Below are 18513 nucleotides of genomic sequence, written 5' to 3'. Positions count from 1 at the left end.
TCCCGGGGCCCAGACAATGTAAAGTTCTTGAAAATTGTCTAGTTTTTCGAGGATGCTCAGGGCTTGTTTCGAAATGCGGCCTTTTTGGTAATTTCTGCATGCTGTTTGCGAGTCCGTGATGACTGTGATGTGATCTTCCTCTCGCTTACCCGTAGTGGCTGCCAGGGCTATCGCCGTTTCTTCCGCACAGTCGATGTCTGAAGTGCTTACCGAGGCTGCTGCTACCTCTTGTCCTTGGCCGTTGATCACGCTGATAGCGTGGGCCGCTCTGTTCTTGTACTTTGCCGCGTCGGTGTATCTGACTTCTTGTTTTGATCCTTCGTAGGCCTTACGTAGAGCTTGCACTCTCGCTCGCCTCCTTTCTCTGTTGTATTCAGGGTGCATGTTTCTCGGGATGCTGGCCACCGTGATCTTCTCCCTCAGGGGCAGAGGAACCCGCTGTTTTCTGGACTCATATTCGACTGAGTAGCCCAGTCTTATTAGGGTGTCCCTGCCCGTGCTGGTGAGCTTGAGTCGCTCTATCTGGCTCGTCTTGTGGGCCTCTGCTAGTTCCTCCCAAGTATTGTGGATGCCCAGGCTGAGTAGCTTCTCCGTCGACGTTGTCGGTGGAAGCCCCAGTGCCAGCTTGTAAGTCTTTCGTATTAGGATGTTCAATTTGTCTCTCTCGCTGTTCTTGAGACCCAGGTACGGGGTGCCGTAAGTGACTCTGCTGATTATCAGGGCTTCTATCAATCTGATTGTGTCCTGCTCTTTCAGGCCGTGCTTTTTGTTAGTCACTCTTCGCACCAAGTGCGCGACTTGGGTAACTGTCGCTTGCAGCTTTTTAATGGCGGCGAGACCGGCACCGTCCTTCTGGAAAGTGAGGCCCAGAATACGGAGTACGTCCACCTTGGGTATGTTGACTCCATGTAGGGTCAATGTTGGGTCTGGTGTCTCCTGCGGAGGCCGCCCTCTTGTCCTCTTTTTGAGGATCAGGAGCTCCGACTTTTCCGGCGCGCATGAAAGACCGCAGCGGTGTAGATAATGCTCGGTCCTGTCGATGGCTTCCTGCAGTGCGTCTTGTTGCTCGCCCACCGATCCCGTACACGTCCATATGGTCAGGTCGTCTGCATATATTGCGTGATGGATACCCCTGATGTTCTCCAAGAGCTTCGGCAATCCCCTCATCGCTATATTGAACAGCAACGGGGAGATCACCGACCCCTGGGGGGTTCCTTTGGGCGGTATTTGGAACTTCTCGGTCCTGAGGTTCCCCAGGCCTATGGTCGCCGTTCTACCCGTCAGGAAGTCCCGGATGTAGTTGTATGTCCGCCGTCCGCAGTTGGTCCGCTGTAGGCTGTTTAGCACTGCTTCGTGTGAGACGTTGTCGAAGGCTCCCTTCACGTCGAGTGCCAGGATGGCACTCTTGTGGCGTGTGCTGAGGCCGTCGATGACTTGTTCTTTTAGCTGAAGTAGAATGTCCTGGGTGGAGAGGTTTGGTCGGAAACCGAACATAGTATTCGGCAGGTGCCCCCCTTCTTCCAGGTAGGGCGAGAGTCGATTGTGGACCATGTGCTCGAAGAGTTTTCCCGCGCACGACGTGAGAGAGATCGGGCGCAGGTTCTGTATCTTGACGGGCTTGCCGGGTTTCGGGATCATCGTTACGTCCGCGTGCTTCCAGGAAGCCGGTATGCTGCCGGTCTGCCAGCTTTCATTGATATATTTTAGTAAACTCTCCGTCGCCCCGTCGTCCAGGTTACGGAGGGTCTTGTTGTTAATTTTATCCCTGCCGGGCGTCGTGTTTCTCGTGAGATTGTTTAAGGCTGCCATGATCTCCGACTTGGTGAAAGGTTGGTCTAAATCCGGATTGGGTTCCCCCTCGTACTCCGGGTGAATGACTGGCCGCGCCTTCCGTTGTTGTTCGTCTCCGAGGTATTTCCCGGTGATGGCTTCGAGCACTTCTTCCTCGGTGCCCTGGAAGTTGTGTATAAGTCTTTGTATGTGTTGCCCCGTGACATTTCTTGATTCCGTCTTCTCCAGAAGGGTCTTTAGAATGGCCCAGGTCTTTCGGTTGCTGAGGGTTCCCTGTAATCGGTCGCACACTTGATTCCAGTTCTGACGTGCGAGTTTTTCAGCATACTCTTCCGCCTGCCGCGAGACTGCGGCAATGCGGATCTTGAGTTTGCGGTTTCTCTTCTGCTTCTTCCACCTCTTCAAAAGTCCACGCCTGGCCTCCCAGAGGTGAAGTAGGTGTGGGTCGACGTCGGGATTGTCCGCAGTGAGTTGGATGGTCTTTGTGTACTTGGTAACCAAGTCCACCACGTTCTTGGTCCACTCCTCGATGTCCTCTAGGCTTCCGGGGTGTTCATATTTTCGGAAAGCGGGCCAGTCCGTAATTTTGGCCTGACCTAATCTCACGGGGGTTTTGTGGTGCGTGATTTCGGTCTGGATGATGTGATGGTCGCTGCCTAGAGTCTCTTCCAGTCTCGACCACTCGACTTGCCTTAATCCAGTGGAGAAGGTCAGGTCTGGGCTGGTGTCTCTGGAGACACTGTTGCCGATTCTAGTTGGTATTTGAGGATCGGTCCACAACGTCAGCTGGTGGTGTTGTGCCGCGTTGTGCACGTCCATACCCTTCTTGTTGGTTGATCGGTAGCCCCAAGCTACGTGTGGAGCGTTAAAGTCGCCCACCACAAGGAGTTTTTGACCCTTCGTGACTTTCTTCACTTCTCTCAGGAATTTGTCGAAGTCCTTGAGGCTGTCGCGCGGAGGACTGTATACATTCAGGATGTAGATGCTCTGCAGGGTTTTCTTGTGAGGAACAAACTCAATCAGAGTGTGTTCAATTCTGTGGTTGATTTGGTGCTGCTGCGTCGTGTGATGTTTCTTGATCAGGACGGCGGTCCGGGTCCTTCCTGAGGCAATGTGCGTTTCGTAGCCGCGCATCGTAATATTGTTGGTTTCTGTTTCCTGTAACGCGACGACGTCAGGTTGGTGTAGGGTGCATAGGTGAAACAAATTTTGCCGTTTCCGATTTATTCCTCTGCAATTCCACTGCCAAATTTTGAGGGTTTGGGTCGCTTCTTTCTTCTTTGCTATTTTACTCGCCATCTTGGCTTCCCAGAGTCTCGTTCATCTGGGCTTCTCTGATGGGGTATTTTGGCTTTTTTCTTGCCTGCTCTTTGTCCTTTTCTAGGATGGAGATGCGTTGGCTGAGCTCGTTGCCCATCTGGGTGATCTCCTGGCGGAGCGTTTGTACGGCTGCTTGGACGGTGGCTGCCACAGATTTACTTATGGTGTCGACGGCCTGAGCGAGTTCGACTCGGAACTCATTTCTCAGTTCGGCCTTGTCTTCAATTCGGGCCTTGTTCATCTTGTGCTCTATTCCCGATTCTAGGTCCTCTATCGGGGGAGTATGTTCCCTCGGCGGCGTTAGTGTTGTGGTCGGTTCCTGCTGCTTCTGCAATTGTTCAATGAGATGTTGGAGCTTCACCTCCAGGGCTTGTTCCCTGGCCTGAGCTCTTCTGTCCCGTTCCTCCTGACGTCTTTCTTGCTCTTCTAGACGCTTCATGAGCCCTTCATTCCGCGTCATCAAGTCGGCGTTTTGCCTTCTGAGGGAAGAGATGGTTTCCTCGTATCTTGAATTTCGCTCTTGTGTCGGCAGTGAGGGAAACGGGTCGGTTGTCGACTTAGAACTGGCTATCACTTCCGCCCAGCTGATCTTCTGCTGATCTTGCTGTGGCTTATTTGTTCCATACACCGAGGAGCTTGAACTTGTCTCCCTTGTTATAGATGGCTGTCGGCCTCTTGATTTGCTTCTCTCCCTGACGTACAGGGGCGGCGGTCTTGGCTTGAGCCTTTTCTCGCACTCCTTGCTTGCCGTCTCGTGAGGTAGTCCGCATAGTTTGCACTGCAACTGGCAATCATGGTCTGCTTGTGGGTTCTGCACCCCGCACCGGTTGCAGATAGGTTTATCTGGGTTGGGGCATACGTCCTGCCGGTGGCCAATTTCTCCGCAGGCCTTGCAATACTGTACCGATCTGCGGTATGGGCGGCAACGTGTGTACGAGCTGGCCACCTTCACGTAGAAAGGGACGTGCGGACCTTCGAAGGTTATAACTGCTGAGGTGGATTTGCCGAGCATCCTCGCATGCAGGATGCCACAGTTGTTGGCTGCCAGAAGTTCCGCAAGTCGTTTCTCCGTCGTACACGCAGTGATACCGTGCACGACTCCACGCACTGTTCCTGGGAGCGGTTTGATGTACGGCGTCATTTCGTATGTGGCCGCCCCTAGTTCGATGCCGTTGATGGAACCGAGCTTGAGTGCGTAGTCCTCGTCGGCGGTGCTGGCAATTATCAGGTTCTGCTTCCATTGCGTTTGGATGGTTACTTTCGCGCAAAACTCTTTGAAAGGGGAACCACTTGCCCTTGCAAGTCCCTCGGTGATCTTCTCGTCCGGCCAGCTGGATAGCTTCATGCCGGTTCTTGGTCGGTACACCACCTTGTAATCATTATCTGGCAGCGGCGGCGTCGCGCGTCGCGGCGGTGGCTTGCCGCTGGTTCGGCTTCCCTGATCTTGCTGACGTTGCTGGTTGCTGTTGGCTTGCATGCTTGATTCCACTCTCGGGTTGCTCCTCGCGTTAAGTCCTCTTTGCTGGTTCTGGGAGTTTCCTTGCTTTCCTCCCTCTTGTATGCGGTCCTCGTTTGGCGACTTCTTGTTTTTCCTTGCCTTGATTGCTTGGAACCATGGGCCAGCTTGACTCAGCGTCTTCCCGCTGTTCTCATCGAATTCCATGTTGCTCTGGTCCGCTGTCGAGTCTTGACTATTGTTCTCTATTTCCATTTCGTGAGCATTGTCGTTCGTTGCACCTGCCATTCTCGATGCTCGCGAGGCCACGCAGGCCCGCTCCTGGGGCGCGTGCGGCGGTCGGAGTTATAAAAAATTAATTAAATTAAATTATGGGGTTTTACGTGCCAAAACCACGATCTGATTATGAGGCACGCCGTAGTGGGGGGCTCCGAAAATTTGGACCACCTGGGGTTCTTTAACGTGCACCTAAATCTAAGTACATGGGTGTTTTCGCATTTCGCCCCCGTCGAAATGCGGCCGCCGTGGCCGGGATTCGATCCCGTGACCTCGTGCTCAGCAGCCCAACACCATAGCCACTGAGCAACCACGGCGGGTATAATTATCAAATAGCCACAGCGTTGATGTCAACAATGTGACTGCAACGAGGGCTTTTTTTTTATAGTACCACATGAATACCCACGAATGGTTTGATGGGGTGACCGACAAGTGTAGCAGAAAAACTACAACATTAACACAGTATGAGAGAAATTGAAAATACATAATACGCCGAACTAACTTTTCAGAGCATAATAAGCTTTAAAAAATGTAGGTTCAAGAAAGCAAGGCTATTGTGCGTTATATATATAGATTTACAGTTTTTGAGGAAAGACAGAATGATTGTTACGTGTTGATTTAGTGACTTCCTTCGAGACCTATGCAGTCTTTATGTGACAAAGTCAAACACGCGTGCATACTGAACTGTGCACTATCGTAGTTCTTTAGCGAGAATGACTATATGAAGAAACAAATGATCCACACATTGCCTCTACCTCAAAACCTCTTTAGTATGAAAATTCCTAACCGGTTTTATACGTGGCAAAATGAGTGCTTCATGAGCATGTCAGGAAGTAGAAAACTAGACACGATTGAGTTTTGGAACTAAAATCTTTATGTTAGCGTCGTGCGCGTATGATTCGTCTTTCCGTTGTCTTTTAGTGGAAACGCGTTACGTACCAATCTATCAGGCACAGCATCAGGTCGAAATAGCAACCGCAGTCAAATGTACAGAATCATTTGATGTACCCAGAACATGCCGTGCTGACTGTGACGTGTTTTTTTTTTTTTTCTTTGCAGCACCCGGTAAGTACAACGTACCGGGCACTGACACGTACAAGAACAAGTCCCCCGCCTACACGCTCAGCTACCGCACCAACATTCCCTCGGACCACACCAAAAAACCCGGGCCCGGCGCCCACTCACCGGAGAGGGTAATTCCAAACATGGAGCTTGTCCTTCCACTTCATGTTGAAGAACACAAAGTAGTCCAGTAAGGTGGCAGTTTCAGTGCGTTGATGCTGCATTTTGATTGTTCATCGATCGACGCAGCAGACAGAAAGGGACAAAGCACACGCGCAGTTTGAACGAAATCTTGATCAAACCAGTGTAATTGGACAGGGCGACGATATAAATACTCCCTCAATTAAGAAGACCGCCGATGTCGCATGTTTACGCGATGGCTGTGTCAACATGGGCTTTCGCTACCTCTGTTTTAGCTAGCGAAGACCGCCAGCGTAAACTGATGTTGTCTCTCCGTGTTGGCTTGACCGTTGCGTATATTTGTCTTTTACGCTTAACAATAGTGTTTTGTCTCTCCCGGATATTTTTTTTTTTCGTGTTCGCTTTCCATATGGCGCCCGGTGATTACGTGTTACGGACGTGGTTCCTGTTTCGCTCCTAATTTAAACTGAAATCAAACTTTCGGATAACTCTTTCTTTTCCCTACATCACCGTATACAGTGCGTGCGCTCTGTCCCTTTCCGTGTTATGCGCTGATATACAATCAAATAAAAAGTTTAATTGGCGCAAAGCCAGCGCGCGTGCAACGAAAAATAATTTGTTGTGACGACGAGAATCGGTCCTATTTTTGGACACGCTGGTGTTTTATCGCAGCAACTGGTATTTGGGTTGCATCGATATAAAATTATTTATTGAGATTGATGTTCCTTTGTTTGCAAGATTCCTGCCGGAGTGCGTCGGTCTGAGTAAGGTTTCTTAAAGGTTCCATGCGCCCGCCTGGGGATAATTCTTGCGGGGAAGTAGCCCAGATTCCTACTCTAAAATAACGTAGACAGCATCCATGTTTGAATTTGAATTTGAATTTGCCTTTATTTCCATAAACGTACAATTTATGGGGGATGTAAGGAAAAAGTTGCACACAGCAACTTGACGGGCCTTAAAACCCATTCTGAGGGCAGCAGCGGCAGGCACAGGCGCTGCTGTCTTTAAATGAATTCTTTAAATGAATTAGAACGAACAGAATTCAGGACCGATAACAGAAATGTTCTTTCTGAGATGAAAAAGCTGGGAATTTCCGCCATGGAAAGCAAACCTGAGTTCCTGGCAGTGAAAGACCAGACGGATTTAGTTTTACTTGCTTTTTTTTCTTGCTTTCCGTGTAAACACGACTCTGCTCTTGCAGGTCTGGATGAACAAGAGCAGTTCACCTCGGTTCACCTTTGGCATCCGGCACAGTCCTGTTGCTGAGACACCCAAGCCCAAGTAGGACCTTCGTGTCAGCTAGTGGCCGACGCCCAAAACAACAGCAGCCCGCAAAGGTGTGCACAGTATAGCGTGGGTTATTTCTATAGGGCGTTGTGCGAAGGCAAAAAACAAAATCCAAAGTGCAGTAACTATCTGAATTCTTTAAATGAATTAGACCGAACAGAATTTGTGAGCGTCCGACTCCTAAATGCGTTAGACTGCCTGACCTGTGAACTTGAGAAAGACATTCCAGTACTCTCAGAAAGCACAAAGGTATACACAGGACAGTTTCTAACGAAGCTTCCACATGCTTTCGTCTTATTTTGTCGAGTAACACTTGAAATCTACAGTTGTTTGCTACAGCCGAGCATAATTGTTTGCTATATAGCTCATACATACTGCTCGCTTCGCACAAACTGATATGGAACAAGTTTTATGACACTAGTAACTATGTTCAATGGGCGCACTTTGTTTAATGGTTTGACGTTTTAAAAAATGTGAGCAATATTTTTGTGGCTTGAGTTAAACCCCTGTGTCGTTACGGTTAGGACTGTGGGTATATAGAACTGGACAATCCTCGGTTCGACCTCCGGTGTCTATAACTGTTCGGGTGTCTCAACTGAGTCGCATCTCGTACTGCCTGAACAAAAACGTGGCAGACGTACGATAACAATTGTTCCAGTTTCACGTTACATAACCACTGTCCGCAGTAAAATGATGTCAATGGTAATGTCATTGAGTGGGATAGCTGAGGAGCCATCGGCCACGCAAGAAGAGCTTAGAAGGTTCAATCACCACTGTACTGGCCCGGAGTGCTTATTTATTGCAGAGTAAGTCATGGGTGACGGCAAGTCTCAAACCGTGGATATAGCACATTATTTTTTTTTTTTGGAAGAAAGCTAAGTTAATCATATCTCCTGTTCAGTGCCTTACACTCTCAATCAGGAAAACCTGATGAATTCCCGCGAGCATGACACGAAATTCACCATAATAGTAAATATTTTGTCCATTGGAGCCAATAGTATACCAAAGCAAGCAATAAAGTTGATGTGCTACCTGCGTAACCAAAAAAAAAAAACATTGCGTGTTTTTATATCAGTGGCAATTTAAAAGGGAACTACCATTCAGCAGCTGTTGCGAATTGAAGAAGACTTGGTTATTTGTGAACCGGTTATATGCCGTTGGCTCAGCGTTATAGTATAGAAATGAAGGCCGATGCGGGAAGTTGGTAGTAGAAGGCAAGTGAAAGTACTAGGCCTAACTTCCTTTTTCTTTTTGCATCGCGGTTTTGATGACGCGATGGTTCGAGGTCTCCAGTCTAGTATAATGTGTGGAAGATAAAGTAAACTAAATAATTTTGTCGTTGGGAAAGCTGCTTAAGACTAGATTTGTTACTTTCAACCTACAGAATGCAAAATGGGAACGAAACGTTGCAGACACTATAAAAAATAACACCGTTGTTTGTTATAAAAAAACCGCCCAAGCACTCCGTACAGATATGTTTAACCAGCGAAGCTGAAACCTGCGGCCCGGGTGTTTAGCAGTGGGTTAATTCTGACGCTATATTGAAGCGTTTCTCAATTATTGGTTGCAAGTTTGTGTTTCTAGTGGAATGCAAGCGCCAATGGCGGGCGGAGGCTGCTAACCACGACGCCGAGCTAAGTCGAGGCATGCGACAACGGCGAGCCGAGGAGGCGGCGTTGCGGGCAGAGCAGCGTCAACGTGGCAATGGCGGTAACGCGTTCACTAACGACGTAGCTAACGGCGCTGCCAATGGCGCGCGCGCTTGGGTGCGACGTAGAGAACGACATAACTGACGGCGCAGCCAATGGAGACGTTCACAGAAACATGGGACGAACGGTTTTTGGTTTCGCCTAGCCACATACAGCTTTCGCTTTAAAATTCAACAACAATTATGATACTCTCTAATGCGGAATTTGGGCGCAGCTGTATACGTGTTTTCATTTCGCGATATATTGGCTGACGCGGACAATCTATCTCGTGCGGTACGTTGAAAACGAAGCGAAGTGTGGCGCGACTTCCTCGCTAATCGGGTAATCGCAAGAGGCAGTGGGTGGGTGACGCGTGGGCGCAATTCACAGCAGCCGCCGCAGACACACCTCCGCTCATGCAGCGCTTTGTTTCTGTATATAGTATCGTTAGACACGCTCGCCGCAAGCCATCGGTGAACAGACGAGGGCGCGCTACTCCGGCGCCATCTCGTAGCGGTCGTCGCCGCAGACGCGGCACTACGCTATTCTCACGCTTTCGCCATACCCCCCTTCTCCGCTTTCCGCCTCATGGTTCGGCTGCACCCTCCTCCTTCTCCACTTTCCTCCTCGACCTCTCATCACTATCACCGTCTTTCATCGCCCGCTGCGTTCCGCGTTCACTCCGATTCTCCGCTATGCTCGTTCGCTCGGTTACGACGAGGCACAACGCCGATGGCGACGCTCAAAGCCGAAACGGGCGCCTAACAGCTGCACTCTATAAGAAAGACGCTCTAAATGCTTGTGGCGCATTTCAATGAAATTGAGCTCTAGGCCCTGTGTTGATGGAGATGTTATGCCTTCGCAAATACCGGTTGCAAAAAGTATTCGGCCAGCTTTGTACTAATATTGTGTGCTGAGCGTTAATTTATTTGTTTTTGTTTTTCTGCAGGACTAACGGCAGCTACGACAGAGAATATCAACGGCCGTCTACTGAGAAGACCAGCGCAACATCAGTGCCCCTTTGTCATCGCATGGACGCCGGTGCACTGAATTAAAAACGCACAACCTGTTGAAGCAAGAACATAAATGTATTTAGCCATAAACTTGAATAGGCCGTACGCGTTCTATAGCTTGTAAGTTTCTGTGCGCGTTGCCAAAGACGACACTTTTGTAAAAGCCGGAGGAATGAACATGGGGTCCAGTGTAGTGGTAGACCGTCGGCAACGCTGATCGAAGTTAACTTGTTTTTTTTTTTTTTTTTACCTCCGCAACCTTAATATTTTGATGCATTATTGGGTGCTTGGGATCAGCTAACGTATAACCGATACTCATGCACCGCTAGCTACACTAACGAAGCTTTCTTTTAGACTACGCTTAAGAATGGTACGTTGTCATTTTCTTTTTTTCCTCGCTGCTTAAGCGTTACCATGAAATTGAGGAGAAAAAATAGAAAAAAAAGCAAGCCTAAAGTACAGCAAACTTTGTCTTTATATTCGCTCTTTTGTCACGATGCTTCAAGAAATAAAAGTGCACGAATTGCACAGAGAACAAAAATGTGTTTCGTGCTCCTTTTTCCACCAGATGAGCAGATCAATGAGTGAAGTTTTTGTTTTTCGCAAGTTTGCCCTGCGGCATAAAACGTGCGAAGCCTGCAAGTACGCGTGTAGAGTTTGTTATGTTCGACGAAGTCCAACAAGAGTCTATGGTTAGGATCATAGATCCACAAAGGAGCTGTACTTGTTTGCGTTTTTTTATCTAGCGCGAACACTGAGAAATAAGTGGAAGGACCATAGTGATTACGTGCACGTTCACGCTTCCAAACATGATTCATGCTTTCGTCCTTATTTGTTGTTGCTCCAATTCAAGGTTTTCTGGCAATAATACCGTAAGGCATATTGTGTCCTGGTGGCCTGTAGGAGGGGAATATAGAACGTAGACGAAAATTGCACACATTACTGCACAGACCACAATGGAAAAAATCGTGGGCGAGCTTGTCCTATGATTAGACAGTGCGGATCAGCAACAGGTAAGTTCGCGGTGTTCGATCACACCACGCGTTCACCCGCTCCGAGACTGGTCACGAAAACTTTATACACCCTCTATATTTTACTCGGTGAATCGATAACGCGCCGAAGTACATGGCTTGCAGTGTTCAAATCTCTGCATGTGCGAACCGATGAACCTGTGAGAATGTAGGACTCGTCAAAAGGTACATTGACTTCATGTTACAGATCTTGTTTATCTGTCTGATTCCCCTGCAATCATCTCCGCGTTCAATAGCGAAATCTGTGCGTTCAAATCAAAAGCAACAACTGCCACCATTGACAAGTCTCTCACTCTAGAAACGGGTACCACCGCAGAAAACCAGTGCCTCGTTTTAAGCCAACCCACTTGTCGTCTCTGTAGTTCCTCCACTGAACGCGAAACCGGAGACACGGAACATCGCTTTGCGCCGCCTAACGCAGTCATCATCGACATATCGGCTTTACTGCGCCGTTGCGGAATTTACACAAGGCAAGTCAGGCAGAAGACGTTCACCTCCGTAGTTGAAGGTGACTAGCGTATATGTAAGAGACACAGTTGTCAAGTGACACGGAAAGCCGGAAACATGGCCCGAGCTACACGTTTCTTTCACAGGCGTGCCCCTACCCCGATGAGAATGTTGAAGCGACTGTACAGCCTGGCCATCATGTGGCGCGTCTCCGGTTGCTTTTTTGTCGCCAACCTCGATCCTCATGATATAGATCGAGCTCGAGTCACTTGGAAGTCCATCTACACCATGTATTCTTTGCTGTGCGCCTCCATTCTGTTCTCATTCAGGATGCTGCAGATGTGGGCGGGTTCTCACGGTGAAACAGATTCTCGAGGCGCCCTCTCAACCTCGCTTCTTGAGATCATGAGGAACGTCATCGGCTTGGAGAGCCTGGTGGCGTTTGTCGTGATGACCATCAGGTCGAGGGCTGTCCTGAGGTTCCTTAACAACGCCAGCGCCTTTGAAGCGTCCGTGATCGTGCCGGTGTTCCATCGGGCGAAGAAGCCGTATCCCGTGCCCTACGTTTGCCACATTGTGTCATTCGCATGCGTGGTTCTGTACAGCGTAGGTCATATGGGTTGGTTGGTGATTACCACTTACCGCCACATGACGACGACTCAGACCCTGGAACTGTTGTACGGCCTCGCAGCCAATGCCTTGTACTTGGCAAGTGACTACGGCAACAAGGCCACAGCAAGAGCGGTCTGCGAAGTCCTCGTAGACTACGTCAGGATACAGGTAGGCATAGAAATTATTTATGGCGATTTCATAAATTAGTGAAACACAGCAATCTGGAGCTTCGCCGCTGATTGAATACTGGCGCTTTCTATGGCAAAAAAAGAAGAAAAAAAAAAACAGCGCTGGGTGTCACTACGCCAAATAGTTACATTCAATACTGACACTTTTAACATTTTTTGGTTCTTGGTCGGCAATGCAACATACAGTGCAAAGTTAATGAGCAAGTACGCATGGTGGGTATTACCGAAGGTCATCTAGATTTTATGGCATGATCGCGATAGTCATCATTTCTTTATTCTCTTAAAATTATGTAAACCGACAAGAAGCGTTGATTTGGGCCCCTATTAGAAATAACATAGGGCTCTGTGCTGTAGCAAATAGTATATATATCGTAGTCCCATCTTATTCCTTGAAGATATGCACTTTAACGATGTCTAAGAGAGAGATAGAGGGATATAAGGAAGGCAGGGGTGCTAACCAGTCAAGAGTCCGGTTGACTACCCTACGCTGGGAGAAAGCGAAGAGAAAGAAGAGAGAGGGGTATAAGACGAGCACGGACAGTACGATAGAGTCAAAGGCGCTCGTACAAACCAGACGCTCTCAGAAAGCATGTCATCTAGATTTAATGGCAAGCATGGTCGCAATAGTCGTAATTTTTTTATTCTCCTAAAATTATGTTAACTGACAAGCATCGTTCATTTGGGACCATATTAAAGATAGTGTAGAGCTCCGTGCTGTAGCAAATAGTATATATGTCCCTAAATGACATTTCATCGTAGTCCCATTCTGTTCCTTGAAGAACTGCACTTTAACGCTGGCCAAAACATCTAAATACCTATAGGAGTGCATGTCTTTCAAGCTCCATATTGTGCTCGCCGTGTTGGTCAGTTAAAGCATTTCCTGCAGTTGCGTTCTGTATTATCTGTGCAACATCTTGTCGTTAGCAACTCTCTCGTTCAAGCTATACTTACACATAAAGCCTTAATCTAATCGAAATTAGACTATCTCTGCGCCATTTATGGCAGCTACCAAGGTTATGTCGTCCAATTATCTCGAATCTATCCAGATCTTAGCTGCCAGTTTTATTCTTTCTGACATCCTACACCACAAGTATTTCAGCTTTGAAATCTAGGTCGGGATCGAATCTCGGCCACGGCGGCCGCATTTCGATGGGGGCGAAATGCGAAAATACCCGTGTACTTAGATTTAGGGGCACGTTAAAGAACCCCAGGTGGTCGAAATTTTCCGGAGTCCCCCTCTACGGCGTGCCTCATAATCAGATCGTGGTTGTGGCACGTAAAACCCCATAATTTATTTTTTTTAAATCTAGGTTATATCTTCCCTCGCTCGCCTCACATCGGAAAACTGCTCGCCTTTGTTTATTTTGAGGTTTCGTTTATTCATTGCACCTAGGTAAAGAAACCCTCAATGCAACGCATCTATATTCCCGCCTAGCTTATGCTAATGCTGTTGCCACATTTACCACGTGCCCATGACACCTCACACGCACTACATCTCAAAGTTCCCGAGAATCGAATACCTTTTCGATATTGCTCTTATTAACGACATTTCTTGTTTCAAGACTGCTATTGAAAAAGACCATCCGTCAAGCCAAGTCACTTTACCTGACACGCCACTTTTTGTGGCCACGCGTCATGTAATGTCTAAGGGTGTGCGAATATTCGAAACTTTCGAATAACAAATCGAATATTTTTCTATTTGATTCGGTGATTCGCAAATTGAAAATATGAATATTTCTAGAACATAGCTTTCGAATACTTCACATTACAAGCTGTGCATGATATAATATGGAACTGAAACAAAAAAGAAGGACATTTCCTCTAGTTAGAGTGCATTAAAAGTACGGGAACTTACACTGTGCGCGTAGCGTCCCTAAAGGAACGAGACTTCCTTAGATAAACAACCATCATTCGCGCTCACATTTTGCTCAGACATGACATTTGGCAGTGAGTTCTGTTTCGTAATACTTATCAATGCAGCAAGTGCCTGTGCTTTCGAAACTAAAGTAAAATGCGCTTTTTAGCCACATTAGTTGATTAGTTCATTTAACAGCTGTCCCATCTGCAACGACCATTCCAACTAGAGAAAAGGGGTTCTTCGCTCTGCCATACCTGTAAGTTACGCCCGGTTCCGCTTTATTCTCGAAAGTACACAGAGGTGCTACCGGGCTGTCAGACTGCCTTTTAAACCTTCATTCTAGTTGCCTACCACACATCATCATCATCATCATCATCATTTAATAACCCTTAAAGGCCCCTTTCAGGGTATTACATAAGGGGGAGGCAAAAACAGAAATACAGAGCAGTCATGATATCAAAAAATTGTATGAACGCTAAATATAGGAAAAAAGAAAAATAAGTATACATATACAGATATATATATATATATATATATATATATATATATATATATATATATACATATATATACATATATATAAATAAATAAAAATACAGCAATAGTAGTAAGACGTGGCACAGGTGTAAGCAAGGTGATTAGGTTTGATAATGGGCTGTCAGTAACTGCTTGAATTTTGAGCTATCACGCTCAATAACTATTGATTGTGGCAGTTCGTTCCAGTGCTCTATTGTGATGGGCAGGAAAGATTTCTGAAATGCGGTGGTAGTTCCATGAAGACGTTGTATACTTAAGCTGTTGAAAGTCGACGAGAAGTGCGGTGAGGAGGAAGAAGAAGTGTATTACGCAACTGGGGAAAATAGTAGTAGAGTTTGTGAAAAAGACACAGTTGTGTAATTGTGCGGCGAGCTGACAAGGACTGGAGATTAAGAGAAGATTTAATGCTACTAATGCTTGTGTTCCAATCGTATTGTGAAGCTATAAATCGCGCAGCCCGATTCTGTACAGATTCTAATGCGTTAATCAAGTAAGTCTGATGAGGGCTCCAAATTGGTGAGGCATATTCGAGTTTAGTGCGGATGAATGTTTCGTAGGCAAGTTTTCGAATAGCTCCAGACGATTATGCTCATTTGTTAATAATGCTCCATTCGAGATTTCGATTACGTGTGCCTCATAACGGGCAGTTCAATGACGCTTGGTAGTTCAATGGCAGTTCAACTTGCTAATGTAACAAATGCTGAGATGTCAACATTGCCTTATAATAATTATGAAAACTATTCTAAAAATATTCACCATTTGATCGTATTCGCTTTCGGCACTCTTAGACTCGTAATCAATTCAGCCTCAAATACTACTGTTCGTAAACGTCCCTATGCTTGAGACCTGAATAAGCAAATATATAAACGAATGAAATAACTAAACGTCCACCATTTAACTGCTCCTAGAAAACATCGCGAAGTTGGTATGCAACACAAATGAACCCATAATAACAATAAAAGAAACTGGGAAGTACTTTCCGAAAGAGTCGGGTCCAGATTATAGACAAATCCATGCAAGCCCGTGGGTCCAAATGCACACTCTTAATCTCGTTGAAGACAAATTAGGTTTCACTAAGTGGAACATTTGTGTTCGTGTGTTCCGTGTATTTACCAGAATGAGATTACGATGTACCACTTATCTAATTAGACATGCGGAACGATAGTAAGGAAGTACAGTTGAAAGAACGCAGTAAGAATACAGTAACAGTAGCACGAAGCTCAACCGAAGGGAGAGCCAAAAAGAGAGCCCATGCTCGAGGACGTTTATTTCGAATAGGTTCCACTTAGGCTTACGTGAAACGACATTAGGAGTATGCTGCTGAACCACCGCATCTGCACATTTTCCTGCAGTATATTTGGTTTGCAACTGTTCTCATGTAAATCACTGCTCTTCCTCTTCACTCTTCCCTTCGTCTTAGGCTGACATCTTGGCACAGAAGCACGAGTCGGGGCTCAACTTGAGGGACGTTGAAGAGCTTCGCACGAATCTGTCCACCATACAGGCCTTGAAAGAGGAGATCAACGCGGCTTTAGACCCTTGCATCGTGTTCTACTGCCTGAGGGCCTTCAGCGTGTTCTCCCTAACCTTCTACGCTCTCGTCAAGCTTGGCTTCAGCCAAGTAATCAGCGCGCTGCTTCTGTTCTACCTTCTAAACGTCGGCTTCGGCTTGACCGACCTGGCTTTTGTAAGCCACGCTTTGGAGAAGGAGGTATTCTCTCACACCGCATTCCACAAAACTGCAGTGACTTTCGTTTTTTTTAAATGCTGCCTGTTAATGATTTCAGCGAGTGATACGTAGTTAAAAATGCATGCAATCACATTGGTGATGCTTACACTTGTTGCTGAAGCTGCTTCACAGTTCATTGCGCGTCCGACTGATCAGTGAGAAAGGAGGAGGACGAGAAGGAGGTTGGCTTGCTGGAATTTCCGGCAATTGCTCCGATGCGTTACATTGAAAATGAAGGCAACGTAAAAATAAAGTTCAGTCACTCTAAGGGGTATATATATATATATATATATATATATATATATATAATTAAGCGGTAAGCTAAAGAACGCTGATGACATTATAATAGGACTGTGGCGTCATACTTTGGTGTAGCCGGTTGTAGAATTCTTTGGACACTTGCCTATCATTTTTCGGAACATTCGACTATCCACTCGACAGTACTAAATATTACATATTGTGTAGAAAGAAACTGTTTCGTTCGCAAAGTTGGGCGAAGGCTCCACTTCTTTGCAGACGTGCAAGAGAGCGTCAAGCAAGTGAAATTAAGCTTACAACAAAGTACGCAATCGGCGCCGAAGCGTCCGATTAATAATCCATGCGAGCCCCAAAGAAGAAAACTGCAGCGAAAGATTTCAGAATTCGATATTAAGCAATGACCAGAGCACAAAAGATAATATCTAAAAACTATATTGTAGTCAAAGACTGTAGAATTACTAAAAACTTATACTTTTGCAAATATAACTGCGTTTGCGTTTTAGTAGAACGGCACGTTCTACTCAAACGAGACTTGACTGACTCGTAAGTTCGGCTCAAACAATGGTTGATGGGCACAGTGAACTCTCACTCTGGATATCGCCGCAGAGTTTCTTTTTTTGCTAGAAGCATCAATGAATTGTTGATCATTCGATCACCACTATGTGAACAGTAAGTCGCGGATTTATTTTCTTTTACGCAGACAGAAAACGTCAAACTTTCTTTGGCTGACATCATCACGGTGAACATGCCGTCAGACCACGTATCGAAGGTAATGTGGCAAGTACCCTGTCGAACCGACACGCAAAGCAGATTCTGTAATTAAGCTCAACATTTACAGAGACGATGTGCCTAACGTAGTTTGAGGTGCACTTGGAGAAGAAGTGAAACATTTTTAGCCTTTTACACTGCGTAGTTATCACTGTGTAGTTGCTATCTAACAAAGGGTGTTGTTCTAAAGCAATACATTTGACAATCAATGCTGGTAAACACACTAGCAACACAAGTTACTACGACTACACATACCGGAAATAGATTGCATAGTTTGTCTCTGCCCACGCGGTCTTCGCACAACCGCTAATTCGAACAATTTTCTGTAACGCAAAAATATGATGGGTCTTAGCAGGAATTCTAATACGAAACTTCGACAGCTTCTTTGGTGCATTATGTGCATTGAGTTCAGCGGACATGTTATGTAAAATGTTTTCAATTAACAATTACATAGTTTGTATTTGCTCAAGTACATGTTGCTGGCTAACAGGTCATACAGGGAAACGCAGAAGCAATTGCCAAGAGACGGGCGTCACTTCCTAATCCCCAAATTCTTTTGTGAATGCGAAGTTGGTTGTAACTCGATTTTATTATATTCGATTGAAAAAGAAGCTGAACAAGAAATTTTATTCCTGACAAAGTAGGTGTTCTTTTGCCTGTTCTTTTTTTATGTATCTTCTTGTACACTTGCATGTACGGTGCTTCATTTGTTTATTTTATGCTCTTTGCTGTTCTCCATACTGCCGAGCAACATTCTTTTTGTCAATTAAGGGAAGACTATACACACTAAACATTTTTACACCTTTATGGCTGTAACTGTGCTGTGTGTCGAGAAAGTCGAGGTCTTGTCAGGCAATTTAGCCTTTAGCCTCTAGCGCCCCTTAAACACTGTCTAAAGAACCAGATAACTGAAATGAAATTAAAATAAAAAAAGCGTGCCCACAAGCTGCAACGCTCTCTTCAGTCTTCAGTCTTTATTTCAATATTCCTTTTTCTTTTAATTTTGGGCTGCCACGTTGTGCTTGGGGCACTTACACGAGTGCGGCCCCTA

The 18513-nt window shown here is 46.3% G+C and overlaps 1 protein-coding gene across 2 annotated transcripts in view; it reads left to right on the top strand.

Annotated features, from left to right (window-relative positions):
- LOC119463895 (uncharacterized) overlaps window positions 1-10567 on the top strand; it is a 148685-nt gene extending 138118 nt beyond the window's left edge. For both annotated transcript variants that reach the window (XM_049656321.1, XM_049656320.1), the window contains 3 exons: window positions 5903-6036; window positions 7248-7383; window positions 9971-10567. In XM_049656321.1, coding sequence (XP_049512278.1) covers window positions 5903-6036; window positions 7248-7331 — 218 coding nt within the window. In that variant the 3' untranslated portion in view covers window positions 7332-7383; window positions 9971-10567. The remainder of the gene's footprint in view (window positions 1-5902; window positions 6037-7247; window positions 7384-9970) is intronic.
- Window positions 10568-18513: the final 7946 nt, after the last annotated feature.

This window comes from Dermacentor silvarum, chromosome 9 (assembly GCF_013339745.2).
Source record: "Dermacentor silvarum isolate Dsil-2018 chromosome 9, BIME_Dsil_1.4, whole genome shotgun sequence".
Classification (NCBI taxonomy): domain Eukaryota; kingdom Metazoa; phylum Arthropoda; class Arachnida; order Ixodida; family Ixodidae; genus Dermacentor; species Dermacentor silvarum.
The sequence above is the reverse complement of the archived record's forward strand: the minus strand, read 5'-3'. Positions and strand labels throughout refer to the sequence as shown.